This window comes from Ipomoea triloba, chromosome 4 (assembly GCF_003576645.1).
Source record: "Ipomoea triloba cultivar NCNSP0323 chromosome 4, ASM357664v1".
Classification (NCBI taxonomy): Eukaryota; Viridiplantae; Streptophyta; class Magnoliopsida; order Solanales; family Convolvulaceae; genus Ipomoea; species Ipomoea triloba.
Genome location: NC_044919.1, coordinates 11,154,461 through 11,179,804, shown reverse-complemented (window position 1 = coordinate 11,179,804; position 25,344 = coordinate 11,154,461). Strand labels below are relative to the sequence as shown.

At 36.0% G+C, this 25,344-nt stretch overlaps 1 protein-coding gene across 2 annotated transcripts; it reads left to right on the top strand.

Moving 5' to 3' along the window:
- Positions 1-319: 319 nt before the first annotated feature.
- LOC116017803 (probable acyl-activating enzyme 16, chloroplastic) lies at positions 320-9,019 on the top strand. Of its 2 annotated transcripts, none has more exons than XM_031258441.1 (18): positions 320-785; positions 1,826-2,011; positions 2,797-2,911; positions 3,400-3,487; positions 4,291-4,502; positions 4,728-4,846; positions 5,450-5,599; positions 5,777-5,844; positions 6,126-6,231; positions 6,349-6,507; positions 7,023-7,076; positions 7,160-7,240; positions 7,599-7,736; positions 7,940-8,099; positions 8,235-8,314; positions 8,383-8,528; positions 8,613-8,670; positions 8,761-9,019. In XM_031258441.1, the coding sequence occupies exons 1-18, from the start codon at positions 636-638 to the stop codon at positions 8,851-8,853; spliced, it is 2,163 nt and encodes a 720-aa protein (XP_031114301.1). In that variant the 5' UTR covers positions 320-635; the 3' UTR covers positions 8,854-9,019. The 2 variants fall into 2 exon arrangements, with proteins under 2 accessions (XP_031114301.1, XP_031114300.1); XM_031258440.1 differs by having other exon boundaries at positions 1,820-2,011.
- Positions 9,020-25,344: the final 16,325 nt, after the last annotated feature.

Here is a 25,344-nt window from a genome sequence, read left to right as displayed (position 1 = left end):
TTTTTTTTTTTTTTTTTTTTTTTTTTTTTTTTTTTTTTATCTGTTTGGTTGCTCTTTTTCTATATTCCTTTAGTCATGTCCTCAACTAACCATCTAACATATGCAGTTGATTAATTTGTAAATTAAAATAATCTAATAACTCATAAACCTACTTGGAAAAAGTTGAGAGAATATATTCGACCCATAGGCACTAAACATTAGGAGTCCCTAGTGTCTTCCGCAACATTGCTAGAATGTTTGAATTCTAAATTTGTATTGTGTCGTAGTAAAAAAATGAAATTACGTTAATAGGGATGTTTGAATTCAAATTTTGTATTCTGTCGTAGTAAAAAAAAAATGAAATTATGTTAATCGGGATGGGGAATTGTTGTCTGATAATTCCCCGGGACGACGATTGAAGATTTTGTTTTTGGTTTCGTATTCCGGCGGGGTCCTCGAAATGGGCACATCTTTGTACTACTTTTTAAAGATTTTGTCCATTCAAATTACCTTTAACTAACTCTCTCGCTCCTTCTTCCCTTTCCTAACGGTCGCCCACCCTGCAATTCTTCAATTACCGCCACTCCTCATCTTCTTCTCCGGATACATGATTATTTCGTCTTAGTATCTCTGGATTGGATACACACAGATGAAAGATGACGGTGCTGAATATTAAACCGTTGCCGTTTCTGGTTTGGAGCAGCTCCTATGATGGAAAACATGCATGTCAGGACCTCAAGATGAACTGGCAGCTAAATTATTGGGGTTTGAGAAGCCGGAAATTCGGAGTTTTCTGCGACTCAACTGTGATTTTCTTGAATACCTTGTTCTTCTTTTCATCTTAATTTCTCTTTCCGCAATGATATAAAATTGTCATTTTGCCAGAATTGAGTAAATTTATTCGGCTGCTTGGTCTTATTTACTCGTAGTATTTCATTTTGTCCTATAAAACATCTATTTAGACAATAGGAAACGATTGTTGTTTGCATTTAATTTTAGTTTCTTGCTGCTGAGAATCTGATTGTCTCGCGCAATTGCTCTTCTAATGCGGAAGCTTTGAGCTTGGCTTTAATTTGTAATATGTTTGTAACGAGACTGCTATGAACTGATGTGATGGTGTAAATTCTTTTGGGAAATTTGGTTTTTGAACCATAAATTCCAAAGGGATGATATGGGACAGTGTTGGTCATGCTATGTTAAAGATCCTTTTGATTTTTAGGTGGTTTAGTCTACACATGTTTAGGGTTTTCTTTTTAATTAATTGCAATGGTAGTATCCATGCTTGCATCAATCAGGATAATTATGCTATTGAATTAGTGCTTTTTTCTAAGCAAGTATTTAGTTACCTTCTCATCTTCATAGTTTTCTTGTCAGCATCACTTTATGTTGAAGTGCGCACATAATGTGAAGTGTAAGGAAGAAAGTATTTAACATCATATGATAATAGCTTTTAACCATTTTAGCAAGTCTTAGACTATCATAACTGGTTTAGATGGTATTGGAATAGGATTCTCAAAGAGCAGATATGTTTTGGATACAATCAGGAAGATTGAGAATGAATTGATAGATAGATATTGTCTCAACTTACAATATAAAGAATAAAGTTTTGGACTGAGTTTATTTGCTGATGTATCTTCTGATGGTACAACCTTTTTATATTTTTTTTTTGAGTTTATTTGCAAAAGTTTTACATCCTTCCACCTCTTTCCTAGCATGTACTTTTGAATGAAATATCATTATGTAGAAAATGTATTACTGAATAACTGCTATGCTATGTTAGATTGTTTGAATATTTCAGAATCCCTAGTTTATTCATTATGTTACTTATGTTCTGTTTAAGTTGAAGGAAATGCAAATAAGGAAGTGTTCTCCTGTTTTGGAGCACATGTTGTTGTCGGGCAATGGATTGTTGACATCTTCAGAATGGAAAACAGTTCCTGATATCTGGAAGACGGCAGCAGAGAAGTTTGGCAATAGTGTAGCATTAGTGGACCGATACCATAATCCTCCAACTAATATGAGCTATAAGCAGGTCAGCGGCATTTCGTTTGCATGATTAATTATCACTTTACAGATAATTTTGATGATCATCTGAAGCATAATGGTTAAAAGAATTAAGGTTTTCTAGATACTTCTCTCGTATGTCTTCTATTGTACTGAGTCTTGTGGACTTGTTCTGGCCTTTGTTGTTAAGGTTGGTCTTGCTGTACTGACTAAGTGCTCAATTTTTTTACCATTATGGCATTATGTAGTAGTTTGGCATTAAGGTCATTAACAGAGGTAAAGTAATTAATAAATTCCTAGATATATTGGCAAAGTTATATTGATTGATAAGTTATTGCTTCTTTCTTTGATAGTTATTATCTACTTGAAATGTATTGAAACTATATTATAATGAGCTACACTTCTATGAATCCAAATGTATAGACACCTTGTGGTTTCCATCATATTTCTATGAGTTATTGCTATGACATGTGGGGTATTCTTAAGTATGGTAGCCAGCTACTGTAACAAAGGTGTTGAGTTTTCCTGTTATTGCCAATTAAGTTCTTTCTCAGAATTTTTCTGGGCTTGGTTCGGTACTTCATTGGAGAATCAATAGCTTCAGGGCTTTCAATTCATTATTAAAAGGATTGGTTGTTTTGCATCCTACAACATTAACATCAACTATTCTGCTTGATGTTCACACTCTACTGTTTTTATCATTTCCATTTAGTGTAGAGGATTTCTGTACAAGCAATTTAAGTATCCTGTTTCAAAAAGACTGGAATCTAACTTTTTCTTAATCTTGATTTATCTGAACTCTTTTAACTGCAGCTTGAGAAGGAAATTGTGAGCTTTGCTGAAGGTCTAAGAGTTGTTGGCTTAAATCCAGATGAAAAAATCGCACTATTTGCTGACAATTCATGCCGGTGGCTTGTTGCAGATCAAGGTTCTCTCTCTCTCTCTCTCTCTTGTTTCTTACTTCTGAATATTGACTGTAAGCTTCCAAAAGTATGTGCAGCCCATATATCACAACATTCTCAGAAAGGTGCTGACTATATTTTACGAGTACATTTTAGGACATTTAACAATAGACAGAAATCCATTCATGACAAAATTTGACAAAGTTGTCTTTGAGTTTTATTCATTTTTAGTATTTCGTGGATGTAAAGTTGTCTGTTTCTTAATGGAATTTTTAGTATCTTGCTAATGCTTGAAGTTAGACAGATTATAACTTTTCTAAAGTCCTAGAGGCTTAATAATGCTCACAATTCACACTACTTTTGTATTTACTTATTATTATTATTTTTTTAAAAACTGCCATACTGTTTCAACTATTTATGGTTGTACTTTTAAAAGTGACCTTTTGATTACATTAGCTGTTTGGGTAAGAAACCACCGTTTTACCTATCAAATAAAATATATTATATTCCTTAGGTATAATGACCACTGGAGCAATCAATGTGGTGAGGGGTTCAAGGTCATCAGTTGAAGAGCTTTTGCAAATATACAACCATTCTGATAGGTCAGTCAGTTCAGATGTTCTTACAGAGGCTTGCTTCTATTAACACTATTAATTTCATTTTTTTTTTTGGTTTGAATGTTTTATATATTTACATATACATGTGATTGAAATTTCTGCCTTGTGAAGTTATTATTACAATATTTTTAATTTAGATCAGATTTGTGGCTTATGTATCTGGTGTTTGCGTTGTTTACTTCATAGACCAAACTATACTCTGCTTTCATTAATAACAAGGCTTTGGTAATCATGCATCAACTGCAGTGGTACATGGACATTTTATCTCCCTTCTTCTTCCTCCCCCAAAAACCTGAACCATTGCCCCCGATGGATACCCAGAATTCCTTGATCCCGTTCCCTCCAAGTAACGGGGGTTTCTTGAAATTTCTCTTCCTCGTCCAAGGTTTGAATAGTCATTCTTCTCTCAATCTTTCTCATCTTCCTCCAACCTTCCTTTTCTTCTATCATCACCCCTTGTCATTGCTTCCTATTCCTATTCCATTTGTGTATTCAAACCAAATGTTAATTCATTCCATGCTTGATCTATACACCCCAGGAAATTATTGGGATTTTTATTTAATGGGTGCCTACTTTTACATTTATAAAGACATGAACTAGAGGTTGATTACCTTCACACATTCCCTTCCCAATCCTCTCTCTTTTGATCCAATCCATCAAAGTATAAAATGAAGCTTTTAACTTCACTGATTGTATATCTCTGTATTTGTGATTGAAATAGGACAATTTGCTGAAACTGGTATGTTTCTAAATTTAACAATGGCATGTGCCTGTCACTATAATTACAGTGTTGCTCTTGCTGTCGACAATCCTGAAATGTACAGCCAAATTGCAGAAAGCTTCCAGTCCCGAGCGAATGTAAGATTTGTCATCTTACTTTGGGGAGAGAAATCAAGTATCAAAAGTAAAGTAACAGATGGACTTCCCATATATAGTTATACAGAGATCTTAGATTTGGGGAATGAGAGTCATATGACATTAATTCATCCACAAGAAGCCAGTAAGTGATTCTACCTCAGACATATGGGTTACGTATTGTTATAAGTAGTACACATTCTTATCATTGAGATAGAAATTGTATATTGTTGAGGTTGCTAAATACAATAAGGTGTCTCCTCTCTAGTAGCTTTAAGGCTTCGGGTTGAGGTGGAGCACAAGACATAGTATCAAGATAGACAGTTTGTACTAAATGTGTCCATAAGATCACTAACTAGTGCAATTGCAGGGCATCAATACGTATATGAACCAATCAACTCCGACGATGTAGCTACACTTGTTTATACTAGTGGCACTACTGGCAATCCGAAAGGTGTAATGCTTACACATAAAAATCTGCTTCACCAGGTTTCTTCCTTTTCATTTTAGCCTGAAATACAGTAACAAGGCCAATACTGTAGGCCTTTATAAACAGAAACCTGAAAACATCAAAACAAGAAATACTAAAAATAATATACTATAGTATTTATTTTCAGCAAAATGCTAGATTAGTTAGGGCTTAATATTCCTAAACTTTGTAATTGATCATATGAAAAAAGAGACCTATAATAAGAGAATGCATAGGACATGGTTTTGTAGATATTGTTGATCCTAGATTGATTATGGAACAAGTGTGTAGAGCTACTGTATTGAAATTAATGTTTTGCTAAGGTTGCTTTATTTAAATTCAAAGAGAGAGGATGCTGCATATGGGTGGATTAGTTCAGTGAACATCTTTTTATGTTATTGATCCACAATTCCACATTGATGTGGTTTCCAACTCTTGGCTAATGTTGTGGTTTATATCATATAACATTGACATATTTTCTTCTAAAACATACTGTTTGACCATCTGTGCTGATTGTTATTTCGCTTGTACCATCCATGGAAGTGTTGCCCTTATTTTGTTTTTTTTTTTGTTTTTTGTTTTTTTTTTTTGTTTTAAGGCCTTGTTATTATGCTTGTGCCTAGGTTACGAGTTTCTCGGATCCTGTACCTGTTAAACCTGGGGATAGATTCCTGAGCATACTTCCTCCTTGGCATGTGTATGAACGTGCATGTGAATATTTCATACTCGCATCTGGAAGTGAGCAAATATACACTACAGTAAAAAACTTGAAGGTATCTTGTATTGTAATATTCCTGCTGTTGCATTTTGACTTTCAGGTTATCTAGTTCTTAAACATATTAGAATTATACATTATTTTGTTCTCCATAATTTGCAGCTGAAATTGTTGTTTAAAAAAATAAATAAAGGAAGATACGTCAAGCTTCTGATTCAGTATACTTATATTTTAGGTAGATTTGAAACGCTATCAGCCACATTACCTTGTATCAGTTCCTTTGGTATTTGAAACATTATACAGGTAAATGTTATTCAACTAACTACTTTGTTTTATTTGACTTCTTTTCATACAAGTTTACCGAGGACTAGAGGAGTTTTGCAATGATAAGTTGAAAATTTTGTGCTAAAAGCTTCTAAAACATTAAAAAAACAATTTCATGAATATCAATTCTCTTCAATCCAACTTTTTGTCTATTACATTTCTAATCTAAATTTCCGTATTTTACCTGGAATAATAAATATTATGTATTTGTTCTTTTATCTCATGATATGATGTTCTGTTTTTATTTAATAATCTTGCAGTGGAATTCTGAAGCAGATTAATACGAGCAGCACTCCTCGAAAGCTCATTGCCTTGCTATTTCTAAGGATCAGTTTGGTATACAAGGAGGCCAAGAGAATTTATGAGGTTTAACATCGTCCTTTTAATTCTTTCAATTATACCAGATGCGCTGTAATCAAATCAATTACAACACCTTAACTTGTTAGTCTGAATTGTCAACTATTTTTATTCTCTGTATTTCAGGGGAAATGCTTAACAAAAGATCCAAAACAGCCTTCTTACGTTGTTTCAGTTTTGGACTGGTTATGGGCCAGAGCTATTGCTGCTCTATTGTGGCCATTGCACAGGTTGGCGAAGAAATTAGTGTACAGTAAAATTCATTCAAACATTGGCATTTCTAAGGTATGGTATTAAAGCATACATATTTTTCAAGACATGACATGCCTTTTAAGTGTTCAGAAACTGAAGTTAATATTTCTTTGTGATTGTTATTAATTGTTGTTATTGTTATTATTATTATTTTATTAAAGAAATTTGGGGGTGTGAATGAGTTTCTCAACTTGGTTAGATCCAGTCCACTTTATTTTTTATTTCTAAAAAATGAAGTGTATATAATTTGGACCGGTCAGCCTGCAATGCGCATACACCATAACTTGGCACTTCAAGATATGATGCATGTTCCGAGCAAGGTAAAATTTCAGGAAGAGAAGGGGAAGTCTATTTAGTGTGAAAATGTGTATATAGAGAGCATATTCATAGTGAGAACAAATCATTTGTGGATAGGAATATCTATGCTGATTGCTGAAATAAGAGTCAGTTAGGATTCAGGAGCACTTCATTACTATACTTTCCTAGCAACAAGAGTTTATTTAACAAGAAGACAATTATGATTTCATATTTTTTTTGGTTTTTTGCAGGCTGGAATAAATGGAGGTGGTAGTCTTTCTCCACATGTTGACAAGTTCTTTGAGGTTTGGTGCTTTATCTTTGTAGCCATCTAAAGCGAAGGTGTGTATTGATACTAGCTTCTGATTCAAGATGTGATATCATTCAGGCAATTGGCATAACAGTTCAAAATGGATACGGTTTAACAGAGTCATCTCCTGTTGTTTCTTGTCGGCGGCCCAACTATAATGTATGTGCTGTATCCTCTGCAAATTGAAACTATGCACTTTTAGTTGTTTGCTTTGATTCGTATTATATTTTCCTATTTGGTTTTAATGGGCAATTATTCAAATGCTTGAATCATCAATCTAGACTATATCGTTAACATTACTTAAATTCTTCAAAACCATTTTGATTAGAGGTAACTTTTCAAGAAACAAATGCGACAGACCCAATCCTTAGGGCATCTAAACTGGCCACTACAATCGTCCCCGCCACACTAAAATTCCTTAGCACAAAATAGTGTGTATTTACTTGTTTACTGCACTATACTTTGCCTATATCCACGAGATTCTATGTCATGCAAGTTGCTAATTTAATATTTGCAGATCCTTGGCTCAGTTGGGCATCCCATTCAGTACACAGAAATAAAAGTTGTAGACGATGAAACAGGTGAGGTCCTCTCACCTGGTTCAAAAGGCCTTGTCAAAGTCAAGGGACCACAAGTGATGAAGGGCTACTACAAGGTTAGATATTAACATTGGGTAATGATTTTCGAAGTTTTCTTTATTGGTATCATTTCGCTGCCATCACTGCTTTCTTTGTTATTTGATAAATCTTACAACTTGCAACATATTAAAATCTGTTTAGAATATCTGCTTCTGTCTTGTGATACTAATCTTGCTGTTGGTTAATTTTGATTATAAACATGTATTTATTCTGTGTTCAGAATCCAATGGCTACGAAGCAAGCTATTGATGAGAATGGATGGCTAAATACCGGTGATCTTGGTTGGATTGTTCCTCATCATTCTGTTGGGCGATCTCGCAATTCTTCCGGTGTTATCGTCCTTGAAGGTCGTGCCAAGGATACCATCGTGCTTTCATCAGGTGATTGTAAAGTTGTTTTGGGTATCTGTATATTATTTCTATTTCAATTTCTATAGAAGTCCTTAGCTATCCACATTCTTAACTGTAAGACATTTCCAAGAAGTTTATGTAACAACTGATATGTGCAAAGAATAGGCGAAAACGTGGAACCATCTGAGATTGAAGAAGCTGCAATGGGTAGCAATTTGATTCAACAGATTGTTGTCATTGGTCAGGTGTGTACTAGGCCTTTTCAGTTTCCAATCAATTCTTTTCGATATCATATGTATACATTATCGTGTAGGACAAACGGCGTCTTGGAGCTATTGTCGTACCACGCAAAGAGGAGGTACTTTTAGCTGCCAAACAATTGTCTGTTATCGACTCTAATGCCACAGAAGTTAGCCAGGAGAAAACAGTTACCATATTACATGAAGAACTTAGAAAATGGTAAGGCTACCACAATCTGCAAGTTATTGTCATCTTTTAGCTTCAACAATCAAAATACTCAACGCAGTTAATCACGTAATGCAGGACAGCAGGTTGCACGTTTCAAGTCGGGCCTATCCTCATCGTTGATGAGCCTTTTACGGTAATAATCTTGCTGATTGAGCCATCATTTTCAGATTCAAAGAAATGCCAAAGGCTTAGACATGAATATAAGTGTTTTCTGGCTGTGCAGATTGATAACGGTTTGTTGACTCCAACCATGAAAGTCAAGAGAGACAGAGTAGCAGATTTATACAAAGAGCAAATAGACAATCTATACAAGTGACTTTACCAATTTACTAGAATATCAATTTGTAATTGTGAATTGAGCTAGATATTAGTGAGAAGACACTCTTTAGATGAAGACAGAACTAGCAGATATATACAAAGAGCAAATAGACAATATATATAGCCCTAACTTTACATTAAAAGCATTAGTATTTGATAGAAAAGTGATAAATATTACTTTAAAGTAAAAAAAAAAAAAAGCATTTTTAGTTAATTGTTTCTTACTAGTTATTTTAGTTCCTAACTTGAACACTAAAATCTGTATTTCTCATAATTTTTCAGGTTCGCACATTTAGTTATTACAAAACACACATTTAGTATTAACATATTGCACATTTAATATTAAAAGATTGCACTTGCAAAAATAACAAAGTGCTTTGCACTTAAGAATTATATTTTAGAGTTTATGATGAACATTCGTATTACTGAATTAACTGATTACAACCAAAAGAGAGTCCTATAGGACAGTAAATAGAGAACTTTCCTATTCTACAGGATGTAGTTACTTGACTAAACCAGAACCACTAGAAAAGAAAGCATATACTATAACATAATAATAACTGTCAGATAATAATATAGCTAACACACCCCCTCAAGCACAAGGTTGGAGAGCAACAACATTGAGTTTGTCACGAAGAGCTTGAAAACGCGGTGCAGGTAGGGGTTTGGTGAAGATATCTGCAAGCTGATCCCGTGTAGAAGCAAAGTTAACCACGAAGTCCCCGGATGCGACCTTGTCCCGAACAAAATGATAGTCGATCTCTAAATGCTTAGTCCTTGCATGAAAGACTGGGTTGGCCGCCAGATATGTAGCACCGAGGTTATCGCACCATAATTGTGCCTGTTTACTCGAATGAAGCCCAAGTTCCCGTAGCAAGGAGATTACCCAGGTACCCTTCGCAGAGACGTCAGCCAGACCTTTGTACTTAGCTTTAGTGGACGAACGAGCAACGGTGCGCTGTTTCCAAGAGACCCACGACACAAGGTTGTCGCCAAAGAACACCGCATAACCACTTGTGGATTTCCTATCAATAAGACAACTGGCCTAGTCGGAATCAGAGTAAGCATGCAAATCTGTCGACAGTGATGAGGTTAACCGTAGCCCGTAGTCTTGAGTGCCTTTAACATATCGAAGAACCCGCTTAAGTAGACCCCAGTGATCGGCTGTAGGAGAATGAATAAACTGACATAACCGGGTTACCGAGAAAGACAGATCTGGACGCGTGATAGTCAGATACTGGAGTACCCCAACAATCCAACGATACTGAGTCGAATTATCAAACGGTTCAAGAGACAGAGTGGCTGGTTGGGTAACTACAACTGGTGTAGCTAGGGCTTTTGCAATCAGACATGCCTGCCCGAGACAAAATATCCACCATGTACCGACGCTGCGAAAACAACGTGCCACACTTGTCGGAAAGCATCTCAATGCCTAAAAAGAAATTGGGCTTGCCTAAGTCCTGGATTTTGAACGTACTGGAGAGGCGTCGGAGGAGCGTGTTGATCAAGCGTGTATCATTAACCATCATGATGTTGTAATCGACATATACTAGGAGGTAGACTCGGGAGGTGGCAGTGGTGTAATAAAACCCCGATCCCGTCAAGAACTCTTGCAATCTATTAAACCAGGTGTGAGGTGCCTGTTTGAGGCCATAAAGCGACCGTTGCAGCTGGCAGACATACCGTGGGTGTGCAAGGTCCTCGTAACCTGGTGGTTGCTTCATGTAGACTGTTTCAGACAAGTGACCATTCAGGAAGGCGTTGTGAACATCAAGCTGACGTAGAGTCCAGTTGTTGGAGATTGCAAAAGAAAAGAGCAGTCTGACTATAGTCGGGTTGACCACCGGGCTAAACGTGTCGAAAAAATCCTCACTCGCTACCTAATTGAATCCTTTTGCAACAAGACGTGCTTTGTAACGCTCAACTGAGCCATCGGCTTTGCGTTTGGTCCTGAAACCCCATTTGCAACCTATAATGTTCATATGAGGAGTAACCGATATTAATTTCCAGGTGTTGCTATGCAATAGGGCGTTGAATTCTTGATCCATGGCGTCCCGCCAATGAAGGTGGCCAATGGCTTGAGAGTAACACGTCAGGTCAGTAGTCGCATTAAGAGCATAAAATTGTTCGCCAGTGCCCTGAGTCTTGCGTCGAGTGCGGAGCTTGACTCGAGGTAGCCTGTGTCTCAGGTGGTGCAGTAGGGGCTTGTATGGCCAATTGGGCTGGCTCTTGCACAAGTGGTAAGGACACATCGTCCGGTGTGGGTTGACTGTTAGAGATTATGAGCCCGGAACCCTAGGGCGCTGCTGATATCTTCTATTTTATACAATAATTCACCACTTATTTTAATTGTATTTCTCTTATCCTAGTGAAATTGGGAATTGTTTGTGTGTTATATTGTCCCAAGTGTTGAATTATCTACAAGGAACTACAAAGGAGGAATTTTGGAGCATTTTGGACAAGTTCTGGAAGAAAAGGGAATTACAAGGAAGAAAGGAAACAAGAATACAAATTGGAAAAGAATTGAAAGTTGCCTAATGGGCCAAGGCCCATCTACCTCTTATATATTTGACCTATTCTCTACAATTAGAGCAGGTTCCCTTACAGAGTTCTGAACCCTAGCTAGTTTTAGTTTATTTTCTTTATATTTTCCTAGCATAGTTTAGATTAGTTTTACATTAGATTAGTTAATTTCAAGATTGGAATCAAAGATTGAAGATTGGATTTGTTCTTTATCAGTTAAGTTCTCTTATTCCTTTATTATTTTCTTGCAATGTTTATGGTTATTAATTATTGCTTTGTTTTGTTTACTCCCATCATGCGGGAGTAGTTCGTTTATGGGTTTGGATTAGGGATCCATTGTTAATCTTGATGTTCAATTGGTAATTAATTGCATAAAGGGATTGAATCTTTTACCTAGGGTTTATGTTGATTTGGGGATTTCTTTGCACTAGTTATTGGTTTGTGGCCAGAATTAATTACTAGTCTAGGAGAGGGATTCATTACAACGACAGTTGGATGGAGACCTCGAGCCTTACCAATTTCAACCTAATTTTCCTGCTATGAAAGTAGAGGTAATTTTGGGGGCTTACAATGCTTAGGTGCTTAAGATTATGATTGATGCATCACGACAGTGGGGCAATCTTAGTCTAATTTTCTTATTGATTACGAAAGTAGCTGAGTAGAATTCTTTTGTGCATTGCCCATATATCCCTTGGTTAATTATTCTTTCCCTAATCCTGAGTTTGTTAAAACATCAAGGTTACAACCCCCCTAATCTGGCCCTTCCTTTTATTTTACAGTTTACATATTAATTAATTGCTTTCTTTTACATCATTCAGTCTTTGTTGCTTGGATTCTATTAATTCATATATTCTAGTGCCTGGTAATTCACACAATTACGTGCCATAGCCCCAATCCTAAGCGGAACGACATTACACCATTTTTACACTCATCATTAGTGCTCATGACATTTTGGCGCCGTTGCCGGGTATTGGTTTATTTGGTTTTGATTGTGTGATTAATTTCTTACTAGCATTAGAGTTAGTGAATTTTAGGAGATCAAGTTTTTATCACAAAAAAAAAAAATAATAATAATAACAAAAAAAAAATTGTTGCTAATGTGCCTGCAAGTTTATATCTTTTGATTTGATTGAAAGGGATTGCCATGATGGATCATGGAGGATATGATGGATATGGAAATCTTTTCCCAACTCAAGCCCCACCTCATACCCATTACTATGATGCTCAATCCCAAACTTTCCATCCACCACAATTCCACCCCCAAAACTCATACTCTTAATACACTCCAAACTACCAACATCCATACCCACAACCTTCACAAGATTTCAATCCACACTACCAAAATCCTTACCCACCACATCCTCAGAAGTACCAATCTTTCCCTCAAGAGTTTGGTGCCAATATGAATGAAGAAGTTTTTTAAGGAGGTGCACCACCAAGGTTCATGCCACAACCTCTTTGGTGTGCCATATGTGGAGGATCACATGAAGCCGAAAGATGCTACATCTTTGATCCCAACTTTCGATATCCAGGCCAAGTTCAAGTACCTGTACATCAAGAACATCAAGAGCCATTTTATCAAAAACCTCCACAAGCAAGCAAACCAATTGATGAGGAAACCTTAGCAATAGCTAGGCGTTGGGGAGTCACTATTGTACCTGATGATGACATTGAGGATGGTGGATATCCCATGAGACAAAGTGAGGAAAAACATGCCAATGATCAATGGGAACCTCAAGAGCTATTCTATCAAGGACCTCCACAAGCAAGCCAACATATTGATGAGGAGATGATGAGGTCCATGATGTATAACTTAATCATTCAAATGAACATGTTACAAGCTCAAGTGGAAGATCTTAAGGCTCAAAGAACAGGCTTGACAACTCAAGAACCCATTCAAGGTTCAATTCCTTATGAAGATGCTATACATGAGTTGTTCACACCAAGTGAAGGTGGTGATGCAGAGGAGATGGAGGATGAAGCTAATGAAGATGAGAAAGTGAATGATGAAATTGAAATGGAGTCTTTGAATTGGGAAGAAAGTGTGGAGTTACAAGGGAATGGTGCCAAAGAGCAACTTAAAGATGGTCCAAGTGAAGAAGTGCTCAAGAATGATATAGTTGATGAATTTGGTGGCACAAACGAGGTATGTCTTTCATTTGATGACACTCCCTTGGGTGAGAATTTTAGACTAACTTGGGAACCGGGAGGTGTCAATGTTTTTGAGTGTGGAGGCCCCCATTGGCCAATTTTCATGTCCAAGGATTCTTACTTCATCTTAGTTCATAAAGAAGACCCAAGGTTCTCCCTATTTGCTCAAGGAAAGGAAAATCTAAGGGAAAATAAGTATGGGTTTGGTGAAAGTGTGTGCTTGAATTTTGAGTTCATGGAGGAACAGTGTTTGAGTTTTATGGTGGTGAACTTGTGTATAAAGGAATTTGTTGATGGCCACCATTTGAGGCACTATCTTGAAGAAAAATTTGCTAGGAAGGATGGGATGTTCTTTGTTCAATTCAATGATGGTTGATCTTGAGAGGTTGAGTCGAGCTGACGACAGTAAACTTAGCGCTTCATGGGAGGCACCCCATGTTATCCTCTACTTTCTTGCATTTTATTTTATTGCATTTAATTTATTTGCTTTAGTTAGATTTTAGATTTTAGTCTTTATTTGGTTTTCAAGAGGTTTGGTAAGGGAATATTTGAGTGAGAATTGATTTATTTTACTTCTAAAAGAGTGGGGAATGTTTGGAAATTGAGTGTTTATGATGTGTTTAGGCGTTGGAGTGCTTTGGGGATGTTTTGGATTGATCTACAGGTGAAAACAGGCATTTGGTGCGAAAAACGGAATTTTTGCATATAGAGAGCTCGGGGTCACGACCAACATCACGGCCATGACCCCGCCCGTGACCTTTTCCGCAACTTCCAGTACGTTTTCGCTTATAGAGAGCTCTGGGTCACGGCCAACATCACGGTCATGACCCAGCCCTTGACCCCAACAGTAAAAAAAAAAAAAAAAAAAATTGCCATTTTTTCCCCACTTCCTTGTGTGCACTATTGTTGTCTTTCTTAGGTTCTAAAGTTTTTCTTCATTGCATCAAGAATTCAAGGTTCAGTTTCCTAACTCGATTTTTTAATTTCTCTCTCTATTAGTTTTGAATTTGTGCTTCATTATTGATTTTATTCTTTGTATCCTCTCTATTGTGCTTAATTGTTTGTCCATCGAGGACGATGTCCAAGTTTTAGTGTGGGGGGGGGGGTGGTATTTCTGGTTTGAAAATAAAATTTTTGGTGAACTTTGCTTGAAGGACTCAATGTGCAACACTGTGGATAGTTTAGTTTCTTTGCTTTGTGGCTGTGACCATTCTCCTCTCTGCTGGTTGGTGATTTGTTTTGGTGGTACTTGTGCAGCCTAGCTTGTCAAGGATGATTCAAGGTTGAGCTTGTGTTTAATTCAGTCTCTTGCCAATAGTTGGGTTAACCTCTAACATAAATGTTCCCCCTGTGTGTTATGCATTGCTAGTGAAGGCTTATGTGGGATTCCGGTGATATTTGTTCTGTCATAGCTTGTCTCAGTGCTTTCATAGTGAAGTCTAGAATTTGCATGCTTTGAAGTGATTTAGGTCATTGTTGTTAGCCCAAGCCTTTAAACCTACCCTGTGTTACAATTATTTTCTCTAGTTGTCCCCTTTGAGCCTTGTTCTTGTTTAATAAGTGCAAAAGCACTTAACCCCATTCTTTGTTTTGTTTTTCTTGTTTAGCCATATTATTTAACCCTTAGCCCTTAGCCATATATTTCCATTCACCCTTAGAGAGAATGTAGCATTTGTTCTTTAATTTAGAGGAGATTTCCCTATTTGAGCTTACTTTTGATAGAGTTATTCATGTTATCTTTGTTCTAGTGTGGGGGTGTGGTGAAGGAATTGATTGGTTGGTTTGAATTGAAAGAAAGAAAGTGGCTGTTGGTTGAAAGAAAATTGAAAAGAAAAAGAAAAAAAAAAGTGAAGAAAAAAGTTTGTGAAAAGAAAGAAAAAGAAGGATGAATAAAAGTGCAAGTCAGGATGAATAATTGTCTCACCCCCACTAGTTTAGAATACTCTTGTCTTTCTAATTATGTTTTGCTCTCTTGATTCATATTTTCCATGTCTCCTCTAGGTTTAGTTGTGAATAGGTGTGAAATTCTCTCTCTTTTGTTTATTTTTCCATACCCTTTCTTTGTTTAGCCACTCACCCTTAGCCCCATTACGAGCCAAATAAAGTCTTATTTGATCTTAACATGCAGTTTTAGAGTGATCTATGTGAGTATGAAGGGCATGTCTATGGGAGTTCATCTTAAGCCAAGTCTTGCATAATCTCAACTGAGTACATGTGCATACAGGGTTCTAATTTACCTTAATTCTAGTGCTCGGTTATTGGCCTGAGAAGGGAACTCACTTGTGATTCTGAGATGATTCTTAAAGCAGGTTAGGTTGCATGAGTTGGTTGGTGGAATGATTGGTTGAGCAGGAAGGAAGTGTGATCAGTTGCAGTGCTTGGAGGGAAGATTATCCTGGTAATTGCTTGAGGACAAGCAAAAGTTCTAGTGTGGGAGAGTTGATATCTTCTATTTTATACAATAATTCACCCCTTATTTTAATTGTATTTCTCTTATCCTAGTGAAATTGGGAATTGTTTGTGTGTTATATTGTCCCAAGTGTTGAATTATCTACAAGGAACTACAAAGGAGGAATTTTGGAGCATTTTGGACAAGTTCTGGAAGAAAAGGGAATTACAAGGAAGAAAGGAAACAAGAATACAAATTGAAAAAGAATTGAAAGTTGCCTAATGGGTCAAGGCCCATCTACCTCATATATATTTGACCTATTCTCTACAATTAGAGCAGGTTCCCTTACAGAGTTCTGAACCCTAGCTAGTTTTAGTTTATTTTCTTTATATTTTCCTAGCATAGTTTAGATTAGTTTTACATTAGATTAGTTAATTTCAAGATTGGAATCAAAGATTGAAGATTGGATTTGTTCTTTATCAGTTAAGTTCTCTTATTCCTTTATTATTTTCTTGCAATGTTTATGGTTATTAATTATTGCTTTGTTTTGTTTACTCCCATCATGCGGGAGTAGTTCGTTTATGGGTTTGGATTAGGGATCCATTGTTAATCTTGATGTTCAATTGGTAATTAATTGCATAAAGGGATTGAATCTTTTACCTAGGGTTTATGTTGATTTGGGGATTTCTTTGCACTAGTTATTGGTTTGTGGCCAGAATTAATTACTAGTCTAGGAGAGGGATTCATTACAACGACAGTTGGATGGAGACCTCGAGCCTTACCAATTTCAACCTAATTTTCCTGCTATGAAAGTAGAGGTAATTTTGGGGGCTTACAATGCTTAGGTGCTTAAGATTATGATTGATGCATCACGACAGTGGGGCAATCTTAGTCTAATTTTCTTATTGATTACGAAAGTAGCTGAGTAGAATTCTTTTGTGCATTGCCCATATATCCCTTGGTTAATTATTCTTTCCCTAATCCTGAGTTTGTTAGAACATCAAGGTTACAATCCCCCTAATCTGGCCCATACTTTTATCATACAGTTTACATATTAATTAATTGCTTTCTTTTACATCATTCAGTCTTTGTTGCTTGGATTCTATTAATTCATATATTCTAGTGCCTGGTAATTCACACAATTACGTGCCATAGCCCCAATCCTAAGCGGAACGACATTACACCATTTTTACACTCATCATTTGTGCTCATGAATACAAGCATTAGGCTTCTGACTTGTGTCAACCTGTAAATAAGATTGCAAAGCAAATGGGAAGATAGATTCAGCAAATCTGACGTGATGACAGATAAAGATATTTCCCGTGTTAATGTCCATGCAGCGATATCCCCTATAGGAGATCGGGTATCCTAGGAAGACACACGGGGTAGACTGATACTCTATCTTATGCCTAAGGCCGTAGATAAGGGTATCATTGGCACCCGAAGACACGGAATAATGTGTATGGAGGTTGTGTTTTGTAGAGACGGAAATGGGGGCTTTGGAAATTTATGGCAGAAGATGGTAGGGGGTTAATTAAATATGTAGCTGTTTCAAAAGCATAATCCTAATATTTTTGAGGGGTTGAGCTTTCAGCGAGTAGGGCTAGGCCGATTTCGACGATGTGCCTATTCCGGCGTTCTACCCTACCATTTTGTTCGTGGGTGTATGCACACGACTGTCTGTGAGTTATACCAAGAGATTCGAAAACAATATGGAGGCGTCGGTATTCACACCCTAAATCCGACTGAATGGCTCTTTGATAGAACGCGAAACCTCCGTTCTACCATCACCCGAAACGTATCAAAATTTTTATAAATATCTGATTTTAACCTTAACGGATAAAACTAGCAGTAGCGGGAAAAATAATCTACAAATAAAACAAAATAGCGTGAACCAGAAGCAGAAATAACTGGTGACGGACCCCAGATGTCCGTGTATAGTAAATCTAAAATATTTAGACTAGTGTTTGGAACCCTATCTAAAGGAAAGCGGGCAGATTTTCCAAGCTGACAAGCTGTACAGATTTTTGCAATTCTAACTGAATTTGGTGTGACATGATAGTGTTTTAGGACCCGCTGGAGGACTTGACGGTGTGGGTGGCCCAGCCGTTGATGCCAAACAACTGGTGACGCTCTAGAGGAAAGGAATGCAGAGTGAGACTGTGGAAGCAACAGCTTGTACAAACCGCCAGTGGTGGACCCCTTAAGAAGTACTGCTTATGTGTTGCAGTCCTTCACAACAAAATAAGTTTTATGAAATTCAAAGTACACATTATTCTCATTGGTAATCTATAAACAAATAATAGGGGTAACGATAATTGGGGAACATGTAGAACATTAGACATATTTAGATTTTTAGAATTGGACGGGATTACTGCATGGCCCACACGAGAAACTCCCAAACCTGCGCCATTGCCAACTTTGAGAATATCACCACCAGTGTAGGCGTCCGAATGATCCAGCATTTGCTCATCCGGAGTTGCATGAGATGATGCTCTTGTGTCCGGATACCATGCGTCTGCAACCACATGTGACGGATCACCGGAGACTGCTACATTTGCGCGAGGGCTCGGACAATCGATGTACCTCTTGTAGCAGTAGACGACTGTGTGACCATGGGATCTACAAATTTGACATCTCGGACTTTCGCCACTGCCGCCGCGCCCATAACTGCCCTAACCGTGTCCTTGTCAGCTACGGGCGTTAGAGGATTGCCGTCGGGGAATTGACTGGAGGTGTGGAGTCAAGAGGTGCGAAGTCATCAGCATGGATAAACTCCTGCGCCTGAAGGTGATCCGCAAGCTGAGGCAGAGTGACCGGCGCGCCGGAGACCGTGAGAGCACTCGCCATTGCCCTGTATTTTGGTCGCAAACCACACAGCACATACAATACCTGTTCGTCCGACGAGAGAGGGCGGCCGGCGAGAGAGAGAGCCTCCGCGATTATCTGTTCCTTACCCAAATAGTCGGCCGGAGTGTTGTTGCCTTGCTGGAGGGTTTGGAACTGCCCAAGTAAGCTCAGGCAGCGAGAGCGAGAGGAGGAAGCCAAGGTCGCTGTGATCGGGTCCCACACCTCCTGGGCGGTGTTCCGATCGACAGCTAAATACATTACTTCATCCATGAGGGATGAAATCAGGAGGGACAAGATCGACTGATCTTGTTGGATCCACGCCACATACGCAGGGTTGGGCGTTGGTGGCGCCGCCGTCGCAGTAGCAGCTGCCGCTTGTGGCTCGGTGGAGAGGGTCGCCGGAGGGCACGAATGAGACCCGTCAATGTAACCAAGTAGTCCTTGGTCGCGGAAGAACGGAACCAGCTGGGTGCGCTAGAATAGGTAGTTCCTCGCCGTGAGTTTAATAGACACAAAGTGGTGTGCTACCGTTAGGTGATTGGGCGTCGCCGGAGAAGGGGAGGTGGCGGTGGTCACGACACGATCGGAAACATGGGACACCATTGGACAAGGACGACGGTCGACGAGAAAACCAGTCTGGAAAAAAAAAAGAAATAATAACTAAACAAGCCTAACGCTTCTGATACCAGATGAACATTCGTATTACTGAATTAATTGATTACAACCAAAAGAGAGTCCTATAGGAGAGTGAGTAGAGAACTCTCCTATTCTATAGGATGTAGTTACTTGACTAAACCAGAACCACTAGAAAGGAAAGCATATACTATAACATAATAATAACTGTCAGATAATAATATAGCTAACATTTATGACTAAATTTATGTTTGTATTTGGCTTAAGGGTTCACTTTTTACTGCTTAAGGTATAACATTTATGGGGCGTTTGGTTGGAGGGATGGAATTAGGTGGGAAAATAATTGCAATTCCATGGGAATATAAAGTCTAAAGTGCCCATTGTTGTTGTTATTGTTATTGTTATTGTTATTGTTATTATTATTATTATTATTATTATTATTATTATTTATAATTGACAAATTATTTCACAAATTGTTAGAGTTGTTGCATAAAAAGGATGCAAATGTTGAAGAGTTCTGCATATAAAAAATTCAAAGGATATTGAACATACAGGAAAGTTGTTGTATATAAACAATGCATATAAAGAATGCAAATTTTGAATAGTTGTTGCATATAAAGATTTAAATGAATATACACAAAGGGAAGTCGAAGAATAATACACGCTATAATTTAGAAGGAAATGTCATGCATCAATTTTAGGCTTAAAAAAAAGGAGAAGGGTAATTTTGTCTTAGGATTACCTTTTTTTCTTCTTAAAATCCATTGAATTAAAATCCTAGGGGGGGCTATGGGATTCTAATTCCATGAAAATGAGAGAATTGCAATTCCGTGGAATTACAATTCCCTCCAACCAAACAAAGGAATTTAGTTACATACGGAATTACGTGGAATTATGTGGGAATGTAATTGTAACACCCTCCAACCAAACACCCTGTTATGGTTTAGATTTAAAATTTAGTTTTTTCATTGATTTTTAAAAAATTATTCATGTTTACATATTTAGTTGTTACAGAATTCATATTAATTTATTCATGTTTACATATTTAGCTGTTACAAAATTCATATTTAAGTGTTCAAGTTTACAAAGCGAAGTTGAAGATAATTATGAAAATGACACCATGTTTTTTTTTTTAAAATTGACATGTGCAGTATGGTCATCAGGTGTGGCCGTGCGGCCTATTTTTAGCCATTAGATCATATCAAGTCATCAAATCAACGCGCAATATATATGTTACAAAACACACCATTCTACGTACTAAAATGCACTAGAGGATCGATAAAACACACCATTCCACACTATAGCCAAATGCACCTATTCAATTAAAATTCATCAGTATACGTGATAAAGCACATCATTCTACATATTAAAATGTACCACAACGTGCCTCATGTCAGATTATAAACATACACTATTTACACATATTAGAAAACATGTGCTAAAATATGCACCATTCTACGTATTGAAATGCACCACAACGTGTGTTAAAATGCACAATTCCACTTATTGAAAATCCCTATCCCAGATTATAAACATGCACTATTACACTTATTAGAAAACATGTGTTAAAATACACACCATTCAATGTATTAAAATGCACAAGAAGACAGATTAAAACACATCATTCCACAACACAATTATTAGAAACACATGTGTTAAAATACACATCATTCTACGTATTAAAATGCACTAGAGGATGTATTAAAATACACCATTCCACAACACAGTTACACACCATTGTACGTATGAAAATGCACTAGCGGATAGATTAAAACACACCAATCCACAACACAGTTAATACACCAACATACGTAATAAAATGCACCACAACATGTATTCAAACGCACCGCACTATGTATTAAAATGCACCGTTTCAATTCACGTAATATAGATACTAAAATTAGCATAATAACCCCACTTAAACATACGCAAATTGCAGTTGGATTAATGAAATCAGACGACGCAGATTAGGCCACACGACCGTATGGGAGCTTCCTGCCGCATTTGAATAGAAATATATATATATATAGTAGAATTCAGGTGTGGTCGCACCTTCCTGTGCGATCGGTGCGGTTTCCACCACTAGTGTTAACAAAATACACCACTTAATGTTAGAAAATGCATAACACAACCAAAAAAAACACACCGCTAAGTATGCAAATATACACTACAGAGTGTTCGAAAATGCACAATTCGGGGCAAGAGAGTTATGGGGTATTTTTGTGCATTTTCATTGTTGTGCATTTTCCTAACACTAGCAGTCTATTTTGTTAATACTAGTGGTGCATACCACATTAACCTCACGGGAAGGCGCGACCACATTTGAGCATATATATATATATATATATATATATATATATATTAGTTTTTCACGTGCATTTTGCGAATGAGATAATGCTCAATGATTATTTTTAAATAAGTATTTCAAAATATATCAATGCAAGATTATATAGAAGATGTTCATGTATAGGTAATTGAATGTTGAATTCGTTTATTTAAATCAGTAATTTAATGTATATAAATGCAAGATAATATAGGAGAGATTGATTATAATTGTCACTAAAATAAATGTTTGCAACTTTGTAATAATGGTAATTTAAATACTTAGTCTAAAAATGAAAGTATAAATAAATATTACTTTTGATTTGAAATTCTCTAATTCTTCTTAATTCTCTTTTAGGTAGCATTGCCATTGTTTTCATCTTCAGTACTTGTCCTCTTCTTTTTTTATTGATAGTGTATCATATACAATTGGGTTACTAGTTGTAGCATAGTGGGCAACGTCATGCAATGAGATTATGGTGTAGGAAATTTTAGATTTTCCTTGTTGTGTATATGACTAGGATTTTAGTTACGTTGTACTATGAACTCTTTATCTTTCAAGCACCTATTGATATTTGGAACTGGTGGATTTTCCCCTACGCGTTTCATGTGTTGTAAGATGTGTGTCGTAGATTCTCATGTGAAAGTATTGCACATAATACTAATATTTATTATATTTGTAGAAGGTTCATGAGTACTTTTTGTTCTAGTTCTATAACTTGTTTACTTGATGGTAACAACAATGACTCTGTAGGTAGTCTGAATATTAAGTGTTTTTGTTGTTATGGTTGATGCTGATTTAACCTTTAATTCAAACAGTTTGAGTCTGAAAAATGAAATAAATTGTAAACTTATATTATTTCTAATATATTTAAAGGATGCACAATAAGTATTTTGCATACAAGATCAATGAATGTTGCAACGGTAGCTATTTTTTAATTTCCTTCATTTTATGGATTTGCATACTCGACATCTTTTTGATGCATCAAGTGTGCCACGATGTTCTATTGTCCTACATTGACATTTTTAATAATGAGTTTTAAATGTAGCTACGTAAGATAATGATCTAATTACCATTTACATATTATTATCAGTATAAAAGCATATTAGTCCTTTAGGTGTTCTGCTCGAGGTACTTTTGGTTCAACTATTATTTTGAATGGGTTCTTATGGATAGAGAAATTTCTATTTTATTTAAGAAATAAAATTAGATAAGTAGTAAAAATTAATACATTTTAGATCATCTTAATAAAGAAATATGATTTACCTTTAAAGTGAACAACTGTGATGTAATCCAGAGATATTACGGGGTAGTTTCCTGCTTCAATTTTTTTGGATTATTTGAATACCCTCTTTGTCAACAAATCCTTCTCAAGTAGTTAATACGATCGACTTCAAACGGTTTATTATTTTTTCCCATGATATTAATAAAATACTTGGTAAATAAATGTATAACATATTTAATTTGTATCATAATTTTGATATTTAATTACAAGATAATGTAAAAAAAAAAGACAATAGAAAATGTACTGAATATAATTAATTAATGAATTTGAAGGTAAGAAATCTTTGAATCGTAGAAAATAAAGATAATATAACTAATGAAATTATATCTCTATTCAAATTTTTGATAATGAATAATTATTTTTTGAATAAATGCATTATATACATCTAATTCTAAATTAAAGAAATGCATATATATTATTTTTTGTTGTAGCTACTAAATTAAACAATGAAGTCATTGATTTTTTATTTCCATTCGTTGGTGAGACAAATGGTTTAGCAGTTTATCAATGACAATTGCTACAATTGTTGTCAACAAAGGATGAAGATAAATAATTCGAAATATATGGTTACAATAGATATTATTATAATGATATAGTAAAAATTAACTTACAAATTTCTTTAGAAGCTAAGTTTTTATCTATTAATAAAATTCTGAGAATGATGTGTAAACTTGTTCAATTGGAGCTAGTGAGATGTTAACATTATAAATGCTTTGGACAATCCTACCGTTTATAGTCAAGGTGTAGTTGTATTTCTGATCAACAACTTTGTAGTTAGGTCGTGCAGGTCTAACAATGATGTAAGAACAATTTTGTGCGATAAAAAAAATACTCTGTAGTATAATATTTGTAAAGTATTGTACAATTGTATCATTATAGAAATACATACAAAAACTATTAATATCATAGTGACCTAAATCATTCCAATAATGCAAAAGCATAATTGAAATATTGAGTCTTGTTCCACATTGGTAGAAGGTTACAATGTAGTATCTATTCATAGCTACTTCTTTCTCAACCTACTTAAGCACAAAGAGTCTCCCATCATCCATATGGGAGTGTAAATCGGGACATTGAATGTCACTAGACTACAATGTATTTGTCAAAGTGTAATTGTTCTTATATAGAAGGTTAGAGTTTAAGTCTTAAATTATACAAAAAGTTAATAACATTTCAAAATAAAATATTAATTAATTTATTAGTAAGAAGCGGGTTGTTTAGCCAGGTTGAGCTAAAATTCTCAGCCAGTTTCAAAATGGAGCGAGCTGAACCCCACTCATTTCTTTTTTTGGCATCACTACTTTAAAAGTATTAATTTATTATATTAAAAATATTTATCATTTTTTTAATGAAAATGTTACATATTAATTTAAACATATTAATTTTTGGAAAAATTGCATCTTTGGTCCCTGACTTATACCCATGTTCTGACTCAGTTCCTCAACTATGATCGTATCTATTTTTTACCCCTCAATTATGAGTGAAGTGGTGAGTGTTGGATCTCAGAGCTAGTAAAGTACGCGCTTAACTACGGAGGTCTTTAGTTATTTGGTTGTCATATCATTCTTAAAACAAATTGGTGAATATTAACCATTTAACCACATTCATTTATAGTAAACCACAAAGCCACATTCATCAAAATGTAAGACACAAACGAATTTCAAATTCACCAAGATAAAGAAAATAAGCATAAAAAACAATTAAATTGAGGGGTAAATTATATTACAAAATTAGAGATATAACACCCAAAAACGAGGTGTTAAAACCTACCATCCTACGTACCATCCTTAAAAGAAAGTTACGTCCCCGTAACTTGAACTAATACCTGAATCAAATCAAGATATAAGGCACATAAACAGATATGCAAATAAGCACACTTTTAGTCTACGAAAATCTCAAGCAATTTAAACACGTACTTGAGAGGTGAGGGGTGCAGCAGCTACAGCCAACAGATAATAACTTGCACATAAATATCAAATAATCAATTAAGAAATTAAGCTAACAACCTTGCCGCGAAGTTCATCCTTAGGTATTAGTCATATTCTTAGACTTTCTTCTCCCAAATTATTAACTCCTAAAGTTCCAACCTAGGCACTATCAAAATCTAGGCTCCTAAAGGTTCAAACTGCTCTGATACCAACTTGTAACACCCCCATTTTTCAACACCAAATTAAGAGCAAATTGTTGCTTAATTTTTTCTTTTACTTCTTAATTGAAAATTTACTAAGATCATTGTAGAAGCTTACAAAACTAAATTGAGGGTATTACCGCCACACCTAACCCAACAAGGTCAGATGCAAGGCTAAACCACACAACAAAAATTACAAAGTCCTCA

Coding starts and splice junctions, on each gene's coding strand:
- LOC116017803 (XM_031258440.1), top strand. CDS start 636: ATGACGGTGCTGAATATTAAACCGTTGCCGTTTCTGGTTTGGAGCAGC. Junction 4,503..4,727: donor AATTCATCCACAAGAAGCCA/GTAAGTGATTCT, acceptor GTGCAATTGCAG/GGCATCAATACGTATATGAA. Junction 6,508..7,022: donor CAAACATTGGCATTTCTAAG/GTATGGTATTAA, acceptor GGTTTTTTGCAG/GCTGGAATAAATGGAGGTGG.